At 39.4% G+C, this 19,461-nt stretch overlaps 1 protein-coding gene across 3 annotated transcripts in view; it reads right to left on the bottom strand.

Annotated features, from left to right (window-relative positions):
- Positions 1–2,479: 2,479 nt before the first annotated feature.
- The window catches only part of SLC11A2 (solute carrier family 11 member 2), a 334,480-nt gene continuing 317,498 nt past the window's right edge, over positions 2,480–19,461 (bottom strand). For 2 of the 3 annotated variants that reach the window (XM_069230910.1, XM_069230912.1), the window contains one exon: positions 2,480–3,327. In XM_069230910.1, the coding sequence (XP_069087011.1) occupies positions 3,247–3,327 (81 nt within the window). In that variant the 3' untranslated portion in view covers positions 2,480–3,246. The remainder of the gene's footprint in view (positions 3,328–19,461) is intronic. The other variant, XM_069230911.1, reaches the window with a different exon arrangement.

The raw sequence follows: 19,461 nt of genomic DNA, 5'->3' as shown, positions 1-19,461 counted from the left end.
TTCTATTGGTGACTTGGCCACCCTCTCCAATTTTTACTTGCGCCCAAGTACCCGACTAGAAGTCCATCATTGCGTTCATTAGACCACAGGGAAGGCCTCAACCTTTCAATTTTTCCCATAAGTGAGTTCTTGGCACATGGTCAAAGGCAGACTTCAGATCAATAAAACACGGAAATAACCAACTGTCCTTGAGTCTGGCTTTAGTACCCAACAGAGCCAGTGCTGCCAGACTGGTTGATGCTCCCATGCCAGCTCTGAAGCTGGTCTGACTTAGTGGTAATAGCTGTCTTTCGTATATATCCATACCGTTAGTTGTTGCAATAGCTTCCACATCAATCAAGACCATTAGCCTATAATTTGAGGGAGATGCAGGATTTCCTGTCTTATATATTGGGTGGAAGATGCTGCCTTTCCATGCGTCTGGAAGCCGCTTAATACCCTGGAGGTCATTAAAAAGCAGCACCAAATAGTAAACTCAGTATTTAGTATCTCCTCTGAAAAGGGCATTCGGGATCCCACTCTGACCGGCTGCCCCTCCCAATTTTAGATTCTTGATAAGGCCTGTCAGATGTTCAATGTGTATGTTCATTAGGGTGTGTTCTTGTTCAATATCAGATGGAGAGGAATCTGTTTTCAACTTCACTCTAAAGCCAAAGTTTGACGTACTTGGATTATGATGACTTACGGCCCGAGAGGCCACCTCCTTCCCGTGATGCTCGGAAAGTGAATACGTTGTTGATACGTGGGCTTCCCATGTGGCTGCGACTATACCTGCATTCACATGTCGATTACCCTGGCTTAGCCCATTCACCAATTGCCAAAACCTTTTATTACTCTTCTGTTTGTTAGACATAAGGCGTTTGGTCCACAAATCTTCATAATATCTGTGTTTTTCCATCCAACACTTTTTCTTGTATTTAGCTCTTAATTCAAGAAGCCCTGTTTTTTCGGCGTTCTTTCCCCATCGAATATCCTTTGCCACTTTTTTGTTTCATTAGAGACTTTTTTTGTTTTTTTAAAATTTGCGCAGTGTTCTATTGTACCATGGGTGCTCCACAAGGCCACTTTTAACTGGCAGTCTCCTGGTCTCCTCTGTTCCAACTCCTTGGCCTGCCTTCTTCCTCCTCTTGAGGACCAGCTGAAACCAACACCAAGAGGTTCCGACCAGGCACGTTTCAGGTTCACCCACCTGCTTCGACCTAAGGGGGTGCCTGTAAGGTGGAGTGGGGCGTCTCGTTAAGTCTCAGCGCATGTCCGTGCCTCCATACCTCTGTGCCTCTCAATACTTTTCAGTTTCCTCTCACCTTCCTCGATGTGCCACAAGCCAGTGACTTCTGGGGGGCCGGGTCTCGCAGTCTCTTTCTAGCTGCAGCTCCTTTATTTCCCCATTTTGTTTTTTTCAAACGGGTGCACCGCACCCCCTGTGCAACGGCTGCAGCAATGGCACTTCTCTGGCTCCTCTTTCTTGTGTGTCATGGGGTCAGTGGGTCGCTCACCACTCGCCACACGGCCCCTTGGAATGCTACTGCACCCCGGCGGCAGCAGCAGCACCCGAGGCAACACCTGCGGCACTTGCCCGCAGCTGCCACTCCTCGCTCTGCGCCTCGTCTCGTGCTCGCCTACCTTTCCACAAACCACCATGCCTGAAAGTACACAGTGTGAAAGAACTGACGACGTATAAGAAAGAAGCAAATTTCTACATTTTACCATTTTGATGTCAAATGGGGAGGTCATTGAAAAGCTCAAGAACCAAGCTAGAGCACGTGGGAAAAATACCTCCTATTATTCAATGGACTGCAAAGCTAATGATAATTGGTCAATAAGCATTGCTGAGAAGTGAAAACAATTTTCCTGTGTGTATTATTAAGTTAGTTTTTAGCCTCATCAGTCCTCATTCAATCAACCAGTAACTGCACAGAGCATTTTGTACAAAAAACAAATAACTAGTGGATCTACAGAAACATGTAAAGAAAAGCCACAAGGGTGCACCATCCACACACTGACTAAAAGTTAGAAACACAACTCCACCCCTCCACAAATTAGCACCTACTGTGAACTATGTGTGCCCATGACTACAAATACTCAAGTGCAGAACCAATAATAAGCTTTTGGGGGGGTGGAGGGGAGGCAAGGGTTAGGTCAGGGTAGCAGAATAAATCTGTACTTCTAATGTACACTAACCAATTTTTGATTTGGAATTGCCTGGCTTCCAAAGAATAGTTTTGAAGAAAAAGAAGCTACTCTATCAACAAGAAACAGTACAGTGACTCTAGAAATTTCACAAACTGTCCAAGTGATATACTGAATTACTCACATTAAAAAAGAACTTGATTCAATGTAATTTGTACATTTGATACAGAGCAGTCAACCTCCCAATATTTGTGAAGTCTCAGTTTGGCATTCCAAATCAAAAGGCGTATGGGTTTTGTAAGAAAAAGGTGTTGAGTGTTCCACGTGAGAACAAATTATTTAAAAAAAAAAAAAAAGTCTCCTGGACAACAGTGCTCAGAGGAACTCGCTTCATTTTAAAAGGTGCTTTCACTTTGGTTATTGCTTAGAGTTTCAGGCCACTTAGTAGCTCCAAGATAAAAGTGGCAGCGCCATATCTGGAGATAGAAAATGAGCAACTTCTACAAAATTAGATTAATCAGGACTTGAAAACCATGAGAAGGTTGATGTGGGTAAACTCCATGTGTCATTCATTCACACAAACTAAAGTTATAGATATGAGAGACAAATGTGTATGGGTCTACAATATCCCTGGGTATAACCACAGCCTTGATATTGCCAGCTTTCTTTCATTTTCAGCTAACAGTAAAATGTAATAAATATCCCCTCACCTCAATTCAGTTGCAACTTCACGGAATCCTAAATTCACAAACTGCATCCAGCCTGTGAAATACAGCATTGCTGCTGCAGTTGCTTTCCTAGCAAGATCCAGGCATTAACATGTAATTGCAGAAGAAAAACAGGTTTTACGCAGAATGCCATCTTAGCGGTACTGTAGCTCAATTTTCCCAGTACCATTCAATTCTGGCCCCACGGCAGCAATGTATTAAAAGTATAATTTTTAATAGGCCTATTTGCAAAACAATATTTCCTTTGGAATGTGGAAGATTCCTCTCCTCATTTCTTGCCCTTTTTGCCTTTCATCCCTCTAGGGTGGAAATCAGACAACAGATGTAAGCCGTGGTCCATGCCCTACCGATACACAATAGAGGGGTCTTGCTGTGCAGTCTCTTCAAATCATTGTTTCAGGGTCGTATCATCTGCATCAATATCGTTGAGAAGAAGGATTTCTTGATGAGTGCCTATGCCTATATTATACTGACAGAGAAAGAAAAACAAAATCAGTCCAGCAAAAATGTGACCTCAGTAGAACTGAACATTAATCAAGGGGGGGGGGGGGGTGAGATTAATCAGGTACAGAACGCTAGGCACATGGGAGATTAGCTTAGTGAAGTATGAAGACAAAATGCTGATAACTAACCTTTTGTGGTCAAATGTACTGTGTCCAGTGAAAGGGTTAGAACTACAAAAGTCTAAAAGATCTTTCCTTTTAAGTATGTGAGAAGTTGCAAAGGTTTTCCATTACAACTTTTTAAAGTATGACTTTTATTAATTTTACACTCTTCAACTTAAGTTTGCACGTTATTTCTGTTAAAGGTAGCTTTGGATGGAGGCAGAGAGGCACTTTAAAAAAAAAAAAAAAAAAAAAAAACACTTTCCAGGAAATAGTTACAAATTTGTTTTTCCAAGACAGCTCTCTCCAAAAACTAATGCGTGCAAAAAAGCCTTTTGGAAGTGAAAATTGGGCAAAGTTGGTTAAATGAGAAAACTTTCAAATTAATTTAAGTTTTAATCTTTGCCCACCTCAAAATGTTATTCTCATAGGCAATTGTCATCCTCACAAAAACCTCAAAAACTTTCCAGATCTGCAGAGTTGTCAAAACTGGCAAGACCGCAAGCCTGACAAACTCAATGTTCGCTAATCTTGTAAGTATCTGAAATGTGATCTCAGTTGGATCTGCTGTATGTCAGTGTGAAGAGAAGATTTTATGTTACAGAGTTTGGTTGGTAACTGCCTACAAATATAGGAAACACAAAGTTTATCAAGACAATATCTGTTTCATCAATTTCTTTTCTATATTCTGGCATACGATAATGGCACACAATAATGGTATGAGGCCAATTCCTGAATTCGTATTTCATTCTATCAACTTGCAGTCTTCATTTGAAACAAACCAAAAGCCTTCCAAAAGTAAATCTAAAAGTGCTTTATGTGTTTTTATTTGGTGTAAATGAGATTCTGGAAGTTCTAACCTTAATCAACAATGGAAGAGAACATATTAGAGAGTTAATTCTTATTTTTCATTGTTTAAAGGAGAGCAATCATTTTTACATAATCATAAAGGAGAGTACTCAGTGAACATAACACCACATGCACCTGATTAATAGGAGATGGTAGGAAACTCACTCTGTTAAAAAAAAAAAAAATAATCAACCTTTCCAGGGCTTGCTGAACTAAGAGTCACTAAACTGAGGGACTAAACTAGAAAAGCAGAGGGAGACAGCTTGAGATTGGAAGACTAGACGCTGCTTTACATCTGTGATCACTAAATGTCTGATAATTAGTGTAACACATTCTCTTTCATTGATTTCTTACACAGTGGATGGAAATAATCCAGGAGACCATGAATGTCTGGACAGCCAACAGTAAATGACTTTGTTCAGGCAACTGAATGGGTTTGGTCTCCACGAGATATCAAAAAGATGTGGCAGATGCTGAAGATTGTAGTTTTGCCTACTGGAACCTGCAAAATCTGCAGTGAGACTGTTGAAGGACTTGCACCTGTATTAAACATCAACAAGTGGCTGCTGAGTGTTTGCATGCCTGTTCAGAGTCCGCTTATACCTCCATTACAGTGTAGGGATTACTTGTCCCACATGACCTTCTGACTACACTATAATCACAGAGGGGGTAATAAGATGACAAGTTGCAGTCGGAATATAACAAAGGTTCGTAAAATGTCCATTAATTGGGGATTTTTCTAATGACGGGGATTAGGAGTTGTACATGACATTGTTGATACTAAATTGGTTGGATGGCACCAAAGATGGAAAGTTAATCTTTTGCCTAGCAACAGTATCAAAAGCCGCAAAAGGTCAAGGGGTGTAACTCTGGCTGCTGGAAGAGGAAGGAGTGTAATTTTAGCCCTTGTAAAGTGGAAATTGATGCTCAGTGACTAGAGTGTTTGTTTTAAAACTGCCACATTCTGCCACCTTATTGTTTTCAACCAGCAGCCTATACTTAAAACAGAAACCTAAAATTACAAATCCAATAAAATCACCATGCTATGGTTAAAAAGTCTGGATCTGTTGAAGGTGGATTTAATAACTTGGAGAAAAGTGGTAGTTATTTGAATAGTGCAAACAAATGGTGGAAACAAACAGAAAATAGTGGGAGATTATGGTTTTATGATCAAATTTAAGTGTATAAAGTTTCATATTGAATGACAATTGTCTGGAAATACAATTTGCAGATAAAAGGTTAATTTACATGAGGATAGTGATTAGAGACCCTTGTTCAACCATGCAAAATTCATACTTTGGAGAAAAACAAGTTACTTACAAATTCTGGCAGTGAAAGCTTGCAAAACAAAATGTAGGGATCAGAAAAAAAGACAGCAGAATTTGACAATCTACATTTCCATAAGAACACTTGATACCTTTATTGTGACAATACAGGCCTTGAATTTTTTTTTTTTTTTTTTTTATTTGGTCACAGAAAACGTAGCTATTCGTACAAATGCCCGCCCCCCTTCCTGAGAGTAAAATTATTGAGTAATGAAATCTGAAGTGAGAATAATTTCAGTTGTTGTTAGAAATGGGGTATCTAGTTGGCAGTCGGTTTGCACCCTGTCCAAGTAGGGACCCTCACTTTAGTCGGGATAAGGGAGATACCCGCTTAGATAACCCCTGCTCACCCCCTTGGCAGCTTGGCACGAGCAGTCAGTAATAAGTGAAAACACTACAAACGGACACCACACCAGTTTTAGAAAAATGGCCAATATTTATCTATATAAAAGAAGACCAAATCCGATAAAAATCCAACATACAGTAATAAAAATATGAATTCTGCAAGATTTACTCAAAAATACAGTTCCTTGAAGTGGAGAGCTCCACTGGGGCTTTCACGGCTTAGTGATCAACAAAACCAACAGTTCAGGCCGGCTACTGAGTTGGGTGCCAGCTACGGTGTCAAGAAGACCCACAAACAGTACCTTGGATTTGCAGGGTGTTGTGATCCTCGCAGTGAGCTCCGGAGAGTGGCGTCACTGACGTCGCAGTGTCGGTTCCGGAGTCGGTGCAGGAGTCGTCGGGCCCTTCAGGTCACACGCGTTGCGGATCAAACTCCAGGCTGATGAAGTCAGGTGTGCTGGTGTGGATGGCGTCGGGGTTGCGGTGTGAAGTGGGACGCTGCAACGCACGGTGCCCAGAGGTCACGGCGCAGGCAGCGGTTCGGTGATGGCGTCCGTGAGACCAGGGCTGGGGTATGAAGCGGGGCGGTGCGACGTGCAGTGTCCACAGGTCACGGTGCAGGCACCGTCGTTGTTGTTGCTGAAGCGCTGTCGTCGGTAAGCCCAAGTCAGCGGTGCGGGACGGGACAGTGCTTTGTGACCCTCAAGCGCGGTGTCCACAGGCCACGGTGAAGGCAGGTTGCCTGGTGATGACACAGGAGTCGATGGTGCTGGCGTCAGTGGACCGGGGCTGCGATGCGGGACAGTGCTTCATGTACCTCACGAGCAGTGTCCACAGGCCACTGTGCAGGCAGCGGCAACTGTGTAAGTAGGTGTGGCGTCGTCTGGGATGCCCAGGCTGCGGTGGGAGTAGACGATGTCGGAGTGAGGGGCCCACAGGTCACGGTGCAAAGCAGCGGCTCAGTGAAGTCGTCCGATGACAGCGTCAGGGAGACCAGGGTCAAGGTGCGAAGCGGGGCAATGCGACTGCATGTGGCGTCAGCAGGCCAGCGGCGTCGTAGCCGGTGGTTTCTCCTCTCAGCAACACAAAACACACAGTTCCCAGTGCTGCAGGTCGAGGAAACTGAAGTCTTTGGTGTCCCTGAGACTTCGAACAGGAAGCAAGCTCGACTCCAAGCCCTTGGAGAACTTTCTCAAGCAGGACACACAGCAAAGTTCACCCTTTGCACTCTTTTCAGGCAGAAGCAGCAACTGCAGGCCAGTCCAGCAAAGCAGCACAGCAAAGGGACAATATTCGACCTTCATCTCTTCAGCTCTTCTCCTTGGCAGAGGTTCCTTTTGATTCGAGAAAGATTCTAGAAGTCTGGGGTTTTGGGTCTTCTTCTTATACCCACTTCTGCCTTTGAAGTTGGCAAACTTCAAAGCAAAGTCTCAAGTGTTTGCAAGATCCTTCCTTGTCCAGGCCAGGCCCCAGACGCACACCACAGGGTCGGAGACTGCATTGTGTGAGGGCAGGCACAGTCCTTTCAGGTGTGAATGACCACTCCTCCCTCCTCTCTAGCCCAGATGGCTCATCAGGATATGCAGGCTATACCCCGCCCCCTTTTGTGTCACTGTCTAGAGAGGGGCAAAACAGCCCAACTGTCAAACTGACCCAGACAGACAATCCACAAGCAGGCAGAGTCACAGAATGGTATGAGCAAGAAAATGCCTACTTTCTAAAAGTGGCATTTTCAATTGTGAGTTCAGAGTCCCTAAACTCCACATTTTATCTGCTCTCAAAGGGAATCTAAGCTTTAAGGATATTTAAAGGCAGCCCCCATGTTAACATATGAGAGAGAGGGGCCTTACACGGTGAAAAACGAATTTGGCAGTATTTCACTGTTAGGACATATAAAACACACTAGTATATGTGCTACCTTTAACATACACTGCACCCTGCCCATGGGGCTACTTAGGGCCTACCTTAGGGGTGCCTTACATGTAGTAAAAGGGAAGGTTTAGGCCTGGCAACTGGGTATGCTTTCCAAGTCGAATTGGCAGTTTAAAACTGCACACACAGACACTGCAGTGGCAGGTCTGAGCCATGTTTATAGGGCTACTAATGTGGGTGGCACAACCAGTGCTGCAGGCTCACTAGTAGCCTTTGATGTACAGGCACTGGGCACCTCTAGTGCACTTTACTAGGGACTTACCAGTAAAATCAAATATGCCAATCATGGATAAACCAATCAACAGTACACTTCACACAGAGCAAATGCACTTTAGCGCTGGTTAGCAGTGGTAAAGTGCCCAGAGTCCTAAAGCCAACAAACACAGGTCAGAAACAATAGGAGGAAGGAGGACAAAAGACTGGGGTTGACCCTGCAAAAAGGGCCATTTCCAACAGTTGTACACATTGCACTGCTCTGAACACAGGATGTGCCTTGTGGCACAGTGAATATATGTTCTGGACATAAGGTAAACACACAAAAACTCCTTGACAATAGGTTTGTTAAGGAAGAGGTTAGTACGGGAGATGTAGTTCACTATAATTGGGTCTTTTTCTCTTTCACCGCAGTCTAACTGAAGCATTCTATTGGGCTACTCTTGTGTGGGATAAACTCGAGAAGTGTTATGGTGCAACTGCTAAGATTACATGCAGTGCTGAAGAAAATAAAGGCCCATTGTCTAAACATTATCAACACCTAAGCCTCAAAGCACAAATGAGACACATACAATTTTGCCAGAATGTGGCAAGTGTTGTAAGCAAGACACTCTCCGATCAAGTGCTAACAAGCGTATGCCCACAACCAACAGCCTGCTACCAAAAACACAATATACTGATTAAATTACCCATGATCACCTTCCAGCATCCAAGCAATAAAAATTATCAACTTTATTTCCGGTACTACTTTTCTAAGGGTGGTACTTGATCCTCCGAAATGGCCAAAAGTTGGTGTGGATGGATTTTAAAATATCTTGATAATTTCTAGGTTGCTCAGACATTTGCCTTTAAATATGTACAACACATTATAAAAGAAAATACCATTTAAGAATAATGAACAACAAGTGCATCTTTATAAGAACTTGCACCTTAAAACTTACATTTCTGAACTGAAAAAAATGAGGTATCAGAATCAAACATATACAAACTGCATTCTCATATCACTTCAAATTAAATATTCTGTTTGCTTGCAGAGGCTGTTAGTAGAATTGATTTTAGAGATAATTTACACTGAACATGATCAAATCACCAAAAAAGGCTTCAAGCTAACACCTCTCTAAGAGCGTGTGGGGATGCTAGCAGACAATTTAATAGCATTTGTTAAACATAACCAATGAAGAAACCTGAGCAACTAAGACTTGCCCAAAAAACCGACCAAGTTGTCATCCTCAATTTGATTTCAAGTGAAGAAGGGGTTTCAAACGTTTTCTTACAACAGAGCTCATGTCGATCTGACCATCCAGAGACATTACCTATTGCTCAAAAAAAAGATACAGTCACTTTAATCTGCAATGCCTCCAACATTGAGCCAACTGAAAGACTGCCCAAATGGTTATCCAATTTGATAGATTTTTTCTTTATGGCTTTTGTAATCAATCGTGTACTGCAAGATATCCACCTAATATTGTCCAAACAAAGCTGGATCAAGGGTCATCCCTCTTCCAAACCATTACCAACCATCACCGAATCAATCTCCATTTTGTCACAATTGTCAGTGTGACTAAACAGACCCCTTAGGAATTTTTCATTATCTGTTGCTGGTGCGTACCACATTTAGCTTCACTGCGCAGAGGCACAATACTGTGGACTGATTAACAGCGAAAGTATTCAGAGGCAGAAAAGGCTGGCACTGTGCATAGTGCTGGTGCCAACTGGACAGAGCCTTCCTTAGACAGAGACTTCATATCTTCGCTGGGTGCACTACACAAAGGCACAGATGTTCAAGTCAAGTAAACTAGATGTCCAGTGAAATCAAAGGAATTTCACAAGACTTGGAAGTGGTGGCAGCCATCTCAGAGTCACACAACAAAAGATGGTTGGCGGGGTAGATTTATAGTGCACACAAACCAATTGTTTAGGAATTATTCAAAAGTGTCAACTAGGGCCTTCCGGAATTCAACAGTTCTATCTTCTTGTACTTTATTCATTGGATTTAATGGGATTATGTCCTTGATACACAAATGCGTCCCAGCTCTAGCCATCACGTTTTATTGCTAGTCTGATTTCCCATCAGATTCCTGAGGGATTGAATAAATAAATAAAATAAATAAATAGTTCCACAAATGAGGTCCACCACTAATGTTACATCATCCAAGCTCAATGAAATTGGTAAAGTATCAAAAAGAGAGGAACTGAATACTGTGAAAATTATATTAATCCATGTTTACATAGACAAAGATCTTAATATCCACGCTCATGTACATTGGTCCACCTAGTGTGACACACCAGAGATGTTAGCACACAAATCCAAGGTGAAGAAATGTTTCAAAAGAGAAATCTCCAAGCATGGATGCTAAGTGGTACAGATACAAGACGTAAAGGAGGTCCACTAAGAGCTCACCTGTTCCGACTTCCAATAGCCAACATACAAGCCTTCAGAAGTTTACATGACCAATATCCTCACTGACAGAAAAAAAATAACACCACTAAATGAGGAAATGCTCAGAAAACAATATAAATTTATCAGCAATGTTACCAAAAATAACAAGTGCAATGTTCCAAATTAATCAAACTGGCATCATGTGACAAAATGTGGAATTAACAATCTACCACGCAGTGACTGCCATTTGAGTATATATACGCTCACAAGTCAAAACATCAAGTTGTAATCACCATCAATGTGTATAGTGAACAGCTAAAGTAAACCAATATTAAGTAAAATCCTTCAATCTAAAACTTTAAAGTGTATAAACATACTAACTGAAGGTAATAACTGGATCATCACCCTATTAAAAAAAACTAGTACGTGGTTTTTATTCTCGTTGAAAATACCCAAATATTTCTCAGGAAACAAAGTAAAAATAACCTAATATATTGATGTGAATAAACCGGCAGTAATCATAATAACCATATTGAGAAATTTTTAAATTCGTGGTCGATTATGACTTCGGTGAACGGAAAAGGTAATCTGCCAAATCCCAACAGTTAGGTTGCTGCTAGTGCGGCCACCATCCTGCAGGACCGATTATGTTTCCCGCTGGGTCAATGGGTGGAAATGTCCGAAACCATTGACGCTGGCTCATAATAGAACCAGCAGCAATGCTGTAGTGCGCAGGGTGCACCAACACCCGTTGTGATGTTCACTGTGTCATATATGTACTGCAATGGGGAATTTCAAAGCATCATGTTTAACTGAGCTAAAAAGCTCAGAAATTCTTTCCCGCAGCGGTCTAATAGTTCTGCCAAGATATACCATCTAGCATTTACAGATCAGAATCTATACCAAAACATTTGTCCCGCAATTATGTTACTATTCATCTTACAGACTCGACTTTCATTATAACAGAGCATTTTTACCTTATCGACTAATAATATGCACATGCTACAATACCCACATTTGAAGAAACCCCTGGTTATAGTAGACCACCAAGGTAATGCAGGAAATGGATTGCTTGGAATAATGATATTCCTAATAATATGTCATTTTCCTTACATAATATTAGGGTGCATTGTAACAAGTTCTCCGACTACTGTATCCTCTTCGCAATAAGTGGCAGTGTTTAAGACGTTTACTAAGTTTACTAGTATCGGAGCCATATGTTGTAACAAGTGTGATTCTTTCCTTATTACCATGCTTGTTATGTGTTTTCTCTTGCAGTGTAATACTTCTATCAAGATTCTTTGCCCTCAGGATCACAGATCTATTTATCTGCCTGTCATATCCTCTCAGAAGGAATCTTTGTTCAATGTCCATGAGATTTAGAGATTCACAACCCCTGCTACAATTTCCTTTGGCTCAAACCATTTCTCCAAACAGGATTGCCATTAATTGACTCCTAGGTGTAAACTGCGTGTAATCATGAATTACACTTTTCCTTAGGAAGCATCCTATTGTGTACTGTCATGTCACTAATTTACAATTCAACGTTCAAAAAAGTAATTTTCTCATAGCTGTATTCCAAAGCAAAGTGAACATTATAAGCATTTGTATTCAAATATGTGAAATCTATCCCAGTACTGGATATATTCTATCCAATTGGAATCTTTAGGACCCCTTGGCTGCTTCTCCTCGAATCAACCCACAAACAGGTTTTCGTACGAGGGGGCAAATCTGGAGCACATAGCGGTTCCAAAAAGTTGACAATACCACTGTCCTTTGTATATAAATATAGTGCTCTGTATTATTAAATGGATCCTACTCAGCATCATCTTGGTGTGTTCCAGGAGTTTAACATCAGGGCCATAACCCAAAACATCTTGTGAATAAAGTACAACAAGATTTAATATAACTCTGAACACAAATGATAAGTTTCTCACTGTCCAGAGCATACTTATTAGGAAATCAAGGTAACTGGTTCCTGCATATTTTTGTGAAGTTCAAAAACTTTGCAGTATTGTTATACATGTAACACAAGAACAACTGAACTGGATTTGTAGGTAGTCTAGGAAACAGGGATCTGTACATATTTTGGCAAACATTAATTCAGGATGTATCCATCAAGGATTATGGACTCAGCCATTGTGCATTTAACTGTTTTAAAGTGAGGAGCAAGAAGGAGGGTCATAATGGCATGGTACTGCTAATCTTTCTTTGACATTTGTTTGCTATTAAGGTAAAGACGTTAGTTAGAAAAGTGACTGCAGGTTTGTCAGGTAGACTATTTTAATACCAGTGTACTATTATATTTCAGTTTATGAATTCATAGCTTTAAACTAAACTGAATCATGGAGAGTAATCATATAATACTGAAGCTAACTGTCCATAATGAAAAATGCTTTACAGACCTCCATATTCTTCGAATTAATTTCAAAGATACTTTTTTTGTTCCAGCTCTAGTAAGACAATATGTTCCAACAACCCCTAGAGAATTTGAAATATAGAGATTGTTGAAATGTATCAGACATCATATTATGAATCATCGGGTGCTGTAACAATCATTATAAACTTCCTCTTGTCTTTTTGATAAAGACAATGTCCAGCTTTGGGACCAAGCAGAGTAGTGATATCCAGTGTCTCGGTTTTCACTCTTATCCCGTTCTCATGTCCTCCAGGTCTAATACTAACAAACACATCATTCTGTGTATGGTTGGCAGTGGGTTCAGGGAAGTGTAAAAGCATCTCTCCAATTGAATCCCAGCTACAAGTTTAGTGTGTTCTGACAATATCTTTCAATCTGTTTCTTTCATTGGACAAACAATGCCGTTTGGAGGTCGACAAAGCAACAGCAAAAGCTGACATATCTGCTCCACAGACCAGTGGGTAATCCCCAAAATAACAAAATGGTGGTTTATTGCTGCCTAGTCCTCATGAAGAAAGTAACCCCCCCACCCAATTGCTTATGTGGCACTAATTTGTTAGTTCTGGCCCCAAACTTGGCTACACTGCACCAATTCTGATATTACAGCTGCCAATTAAATCAGCCAATGTTTTAAAGGATTGGAGAAGTTCCCTCTTTGAAATAACAGCTCAAGGATCACACTGCGTCAGCAGTCTAGCAACAGACCCAAGATTGAAGCACAACAAAATAAAGGAACAAGCTGGGATACCCATCAATCACTGGGATAAACAATTTTGTCTTTGTTGTAAGGGTAGGTTTCCAACTTGCAAAAGTAGTGCGTTATACTATGACTTAATGTTATCCATCTTCTAAGCACTATAGTTAAACCTTCTCTGTAAAGGTTAATCTCAAAAGGAGTATGATAATCAATAGTATCATCCATGATGTACTCTTATTACTTCAATTTCTTTACCTTCCTAACTTCTTTAACTTATTGCAAATATTTTACAACGTCTCTGTTCACATAGCTCTTTCCAGGCCAGTCAATCTAGACTGTCCCCATACTGAATCCCTGCCTAGGATCATTTTTAAAATAGTACATCATGAACTCAATACCTAAAAAGAATTCCTTTAAATCTAAAATATTTTTACTAAAAACAAGTGGATGAAATAATGTTTGGAAGTATAATACCCTAATTTAAAAGGAGAGAACAAATGAGCTTGAAGTGCCCATTTTTAAAGTTCCTATTAAATTCTGGAGAGGAAGTTGGCACAGAGCAGGGGAACCAGTTGTTGTGCTCTGTTTGTAAATTATCTGTAAGTGAGGCAATTGCTTATAAAAAATAAGGAGGTGAGAGTTATGATCACCTTTTTCCACCAATGCTTAAAAAATGAAGGTGCAAAAGAAGCCCAGGGATTCCCACTGCATTTAATAAGAAAAACTGTTAAAATAGCACATTTCCATTTAAAAAAGAAATTATAAGAAAGGTATTTCTTAAGATTCATGCAGACCAAGAAAAAGGGAATCACATTACCGTTTCCACCAGCGAGTAAATAATGTGAACACATATAGGCTGCAGACCAGGACTTCTAGCCTCACCTAAATTGCAATACTTATTTTTAATACATGGACTCAATCTCCAGTGTTACCTTTTCTTTTTTGAAACTTTTCTCACCCATGTCTGTCCAAGTTGTTTTCATATCAATTTATTGTTTTTGTCCTCACAAGCTGTGCTTGGATGTTATTCAATGCAATTCATTGTGTCTTTGCACCTCCTCCTCAACATAGGCAGCCCTCTTATGATGAAAAACTATAGTCTCTTGCACTGCATTTATACTCTTCAACAATATCAACATGTCTAGAATATTTGTTGACTCCCATTTTCCCCTCAATATTAACAGGTACATTGGGGTGGGTGGGCTGTCCAAAGGACTTGCTTTTAAGAACATGGCACATTTCCATTACTTGTATATAGTTCGATGTATGTATGGGCTGTCTGGTAAATTGGCCTCTTTAACGTTTCCAGATGAGAACACAAGTGTGATGTAATAAAACGTTCCTTTCACAACTAGCAGGACTGATACTTGGGCAACATTTCTTTTGATTAAATATTAAAAAACACAGAAATGACTCCTCTCTGCACAAGAGTGCATGTAAACTAAGTACTATTAGTGCAAAATTATCAAATGCATCATTTATATAACCTGGTTTATACCGATTTTGCACATATGTTTACATTAAATGCTTAGTGTTCTGTATGTCTGTCTCTAACACTCACTTAATGAAGACAATAGCATGCCAAAAGGTTGAGTTTGCATGTATTGTGATGTCTTAAAATGAGAACAATGAGGAGGTACTGGAATGTATAAAATACAGATGTAAGCCACACAATTGGTAATTAAAAAAAAAGTTACAACTACCAATGGGGAGTCAAAACACACTGACTTTAAAATATATTTTAAACATAAAATCACTTAATGTAACACTAAAATAACAACACAAGAAACCTTCTTGAAAGAAATATCCACAGCTTTTTATTAACAGTTTTTAACCGGCAATAAAAGGACAGATATATTCACAGTTATTGGCAAACTGTCAATCATACTTTCTCATTGTGCACAATCAAGTCATATTTATTTCTTACTTTACATTACCTACAACAGATAGCCAGACTGGATTCCAGGCAGTGGTATAGTTCATAACATTATGTAAACATTGGCTTTATGAGACAGAATAGCAACAGTTATAGATACATCTATATTGGTGAGGGTTCTTATTCGAAGAAACAATGGACATTATGAAGTTACAATTTTCACACAGTCTCAACAAGAAGAAAACCAACACTAAGTAGGAATCACTGTGTTTTAACTGCAGGACTGGCTGAACTGTTCTGAATATACTGTTAGCAGTACAAGGTGTCTATTGGATTTGTACTTCATTTGTATTCTAAACGTATACGGGGACCTGCACATTAAAGCACTACACTGCTCTGCCTTCTGATAAAGGAAAGAGGAGGAGATCAACAAGTAAATTAAAAGATGTGGCGTTTCCTCATGACAAACATAATTACAGTCTGCCTAGTGTTCAACAAAATCATCGATCTACATGCACCTCGTTCTTATACTTCGTACCTTTATTTCAATAAAAATAAGGTAAAATCAAACAAAAGCCTAACTAAAGCAAAGAGCACAAACTCTAAATATGCACGTTAATCAAGGCAAAGGTAAAGCAATTATATCCCTGATAAACAACAATCCCTGACCATACAACCTAAGTCACTCTGACCATAAGGGCATAATTCGAATTCTGGGGAAAAGGGAGGTGTGAGTGGGTGTTTATGTCAAAAGGGTGAAGCTGATTTTCCAGTTTCTGCTCAAAGCAGTTGAAACAGCAGACGTCTTAAGAATGGCACTGCATTCAGGACACTTTGGACAGGTTGTAATTCCTACAGTTAAAACATAGTGCACTTCAAGGACACTGATTGCGACGGAAATCCATCTGTATATATAGTTACTGTTAATGATAGTGTTTAGATTTGTGTGCCTATTTATTTATGGCTATAGTCAATTCACAATCAGCAAGAAGGCACATGAGCACAAGCTTATAACCAGAAATACACAGCTATTTAAAAATGCCTCTCCTTGAACATCATACTTTTTTGTCAATGTAATCACAAATTAGCATAAAGTTGTTCAACAGCTCTACCAAAACAAAATTTAAAATATAAAGTAAATCGCCATTTAAACAAAAATCCATTAGCAGAACAAATGTAATTTGAATTTGTTAAATTACAAATATACTGGATGCCATAAAAGTAACTTTCAAAATGTAAGAGTTTATTAAGCTTAAAAAACAAGCTAATTACTTTTTTATTCTTACCCTAAAATGAGTTACTTTACAGCTGTCTAGCATTTAAAACTAAAACAAAAGCACATCACAAAGTTTTTAAGCACAAATGTGCTAATTTTGTCTGCAAGTTATTATTCTTACAAGCAGACCAATGTAGGGGTGGCCATATGATTTACTGTGAATTAAACTTCAACAATGTGCAATTTTTTGGGGGTCATTTGTTGGGCAACCACTATATTTCCCTTTCCCATGCTCAGTGCACTTGCATTATCTGTCCTGTGGGGCAGACACGCCAAAACAGCACAGAAGTGACCTTTTGCTATTTTTTGCTTGGCTTTAAAAAATAGTATTCACTATTACAAATTTATGTACCTCTCAATCTGATACTAAGTATCCACAGAACTACAGTTTCAGGACCAACAAAACTTCAAAAAATGTACACTAGTTAATGTTATTGCTTTCTGCCTACAGTACAGTTTGAAACTCATCTATATAATAAAGTGCCTAGCATGAATAATATACGACTTATTTAGAAAATAAATTACAAAATGACACTTTATCTTAACGATAGTGTTGTCACTTGATTTGATAAAATGTACTAAACATCCACCATTTCTCAACAGGACAGGAAGTAGGTTAACACTACATGTTCACATCACTAGATCAGCTCTTCCAGTTAAAGCAGAGGTTTAAGAATTACCATTGTTAATATATCAATTATGTATTTCTTGTTGAACTTAGCAGCTATCAATTGCTTAGAAGGGAATGTCAGTGTGCCAAATCATATTAATTAAAAAACATACTCAAAAGATATTAACAAACCACAAGTCTAAATAATTATACTTTTGCAAAGCCATGTTATACAAGTTTTTTTGTTTTCAAACAATACAGCAGCAAACGCCAATTCAATTATTAAACATCTCCCTGCTTTCCAGAGGTTTTAGGATGTATAGCAAGCACACTACAGCTATGTCAGTCTGTGACTTTAGCACAAGTAAACTTCAGACAGCCTATTTCCTGCTACATTTCTCGGGACTTGCTAGCAGTGTGGACAGCAAACCCCAACACAAAGGCAACACTTTCTCTGTTGAAAGTGCAGCTTGGATAGTTAAATAATAATATCTCACAGACTTTGGAATGGATTCAACATCTTGAAAACAAATTCTGCTGGTAAGCAAAAAGGTGAATGTGCAGGGGTTTCCCACCATAGAGTTTACGTGTCATAATAATCATATTTACATCTACAATTTTAATTAAGCACAAATAGCAGTCTAGCATCAATATACATAGGAAGTCTTTGTGCTCCTGTAAAGTCACCTTCCATTTCAAGAAGAACATTTTTATCCAGACTACAGCATTACTTAAAGATTGACCCACAAAAGTGAACATATGACATGCCCTAATCCAGTGTTTTTCAAGCTACTGAAATCTGTTATGCTTGTGCAATGATTTCTTGGCTGGGTGAGTGCCATGGTTAAGTTGAAAAGGACAGATACTTCACAGTTTGGATGCCAAATTACTAATGTGTAGATGTGAAATCAGGGAACACTTGTCGTAAGACAATTCAACATAGAGTACAACCATTTTCAAAGATTAAACTACATGCAAGGGTAAGGCTGGATTTTCATTTTAAGGCTTAAGGTACTAACAATGTATCCTACACACACACATACACACAATGATCCTCAAAATCTCAGTTCAACAAGTGCATCCAGGTCAGATGTTTATCTTTGTTAAAACAGAAACCCTTTGCTACAAAATACAGGGAACTGTCATGATCAGATGCGTGTACCTAATCAAATAACTTCAATTCACAATGAACTAATAACAGAAGACTTTCATTTAAATTAGCAACTACCCCGACACGCCAGTTGTAAGATATATTGTTTGTGCATTCTTTGAAACAAACTGGCACATTGTAAAAAGACATAATAAGGTCTCTTAAGAGAGTACAAAAAATAGGCTTAGAAATACAAACCCTCTATTTAACTACCTAGGCAAATGCAATAAAGACAAACTTTACATTGGTGCAGAACACCATCTTCAAACAGCTCTGTAAAATTGTGGATTAATGCACATTCACCTACAGTACAGGACATAAAAATGGAGACAAGCAGTAACTGTATTAGTTGGAAAATAATTTTGTTAAGTGACATGCGCCATCAGGTGAGGACATTTATTTTTAATACAGAAGCTGTTAGTTGATTATACAATGCAGACTGTTAAGCAAACACTTGTTCAACATGTATACATCCACAAGCCAAACAAAAATACCATCACATTTTAGTTGTAATTAAATCTAGGAAAGGAATGCAGTTAAGGAAAAGCCACTGGAATGCAGAGTGCCTTTGAAATAGTTTTCTGCCTTGGTTAGCTTTCAAAACTGCTTTTAATTTGTTGCAGTTTCAACTACAAACTTGCAACTGACAATGCCTAGCAATCATGTTTATTTACAGAGTATTCCCTCACATTAACGGAAGGTGCAGCTGTATTCAATACAATAGAAAGCCATATGACAGAAGTACAGTGGCAAATATAGTGTTCTGCCATTTGATGAACAGTTTTAAAAGATAATAAAGGAAAACGTGTGGTGTTTGCTGGGTTGCAATTACGATGGAGGACAGACACAGATAGTATGAAAATTATATGCTTACCAAGGACACTGCTGAGTTAGTGGTGCTTTGTCTGAGGTTTTATATGCGGGAA

This window comes from Pleurodeles waltl, chromosome 4_2, assembly GCF_031143425.1.
Source record: "Pleurodeles waltl isolate 20211129_DDA chromosome 4_2, aPleWal1.hap1.20221129, whole genome shotgun sequence".
NCBI lineage: Eukaryota > Metazoa > Chordata > Amphibia > Caudata > Salamandridae > Pleurodeles > Pleurodeles waltl.
Note: the sequence above shows the minus strand (reverse complement) of the source record. Positions and strands in the feature narration are given on the sequence as shown.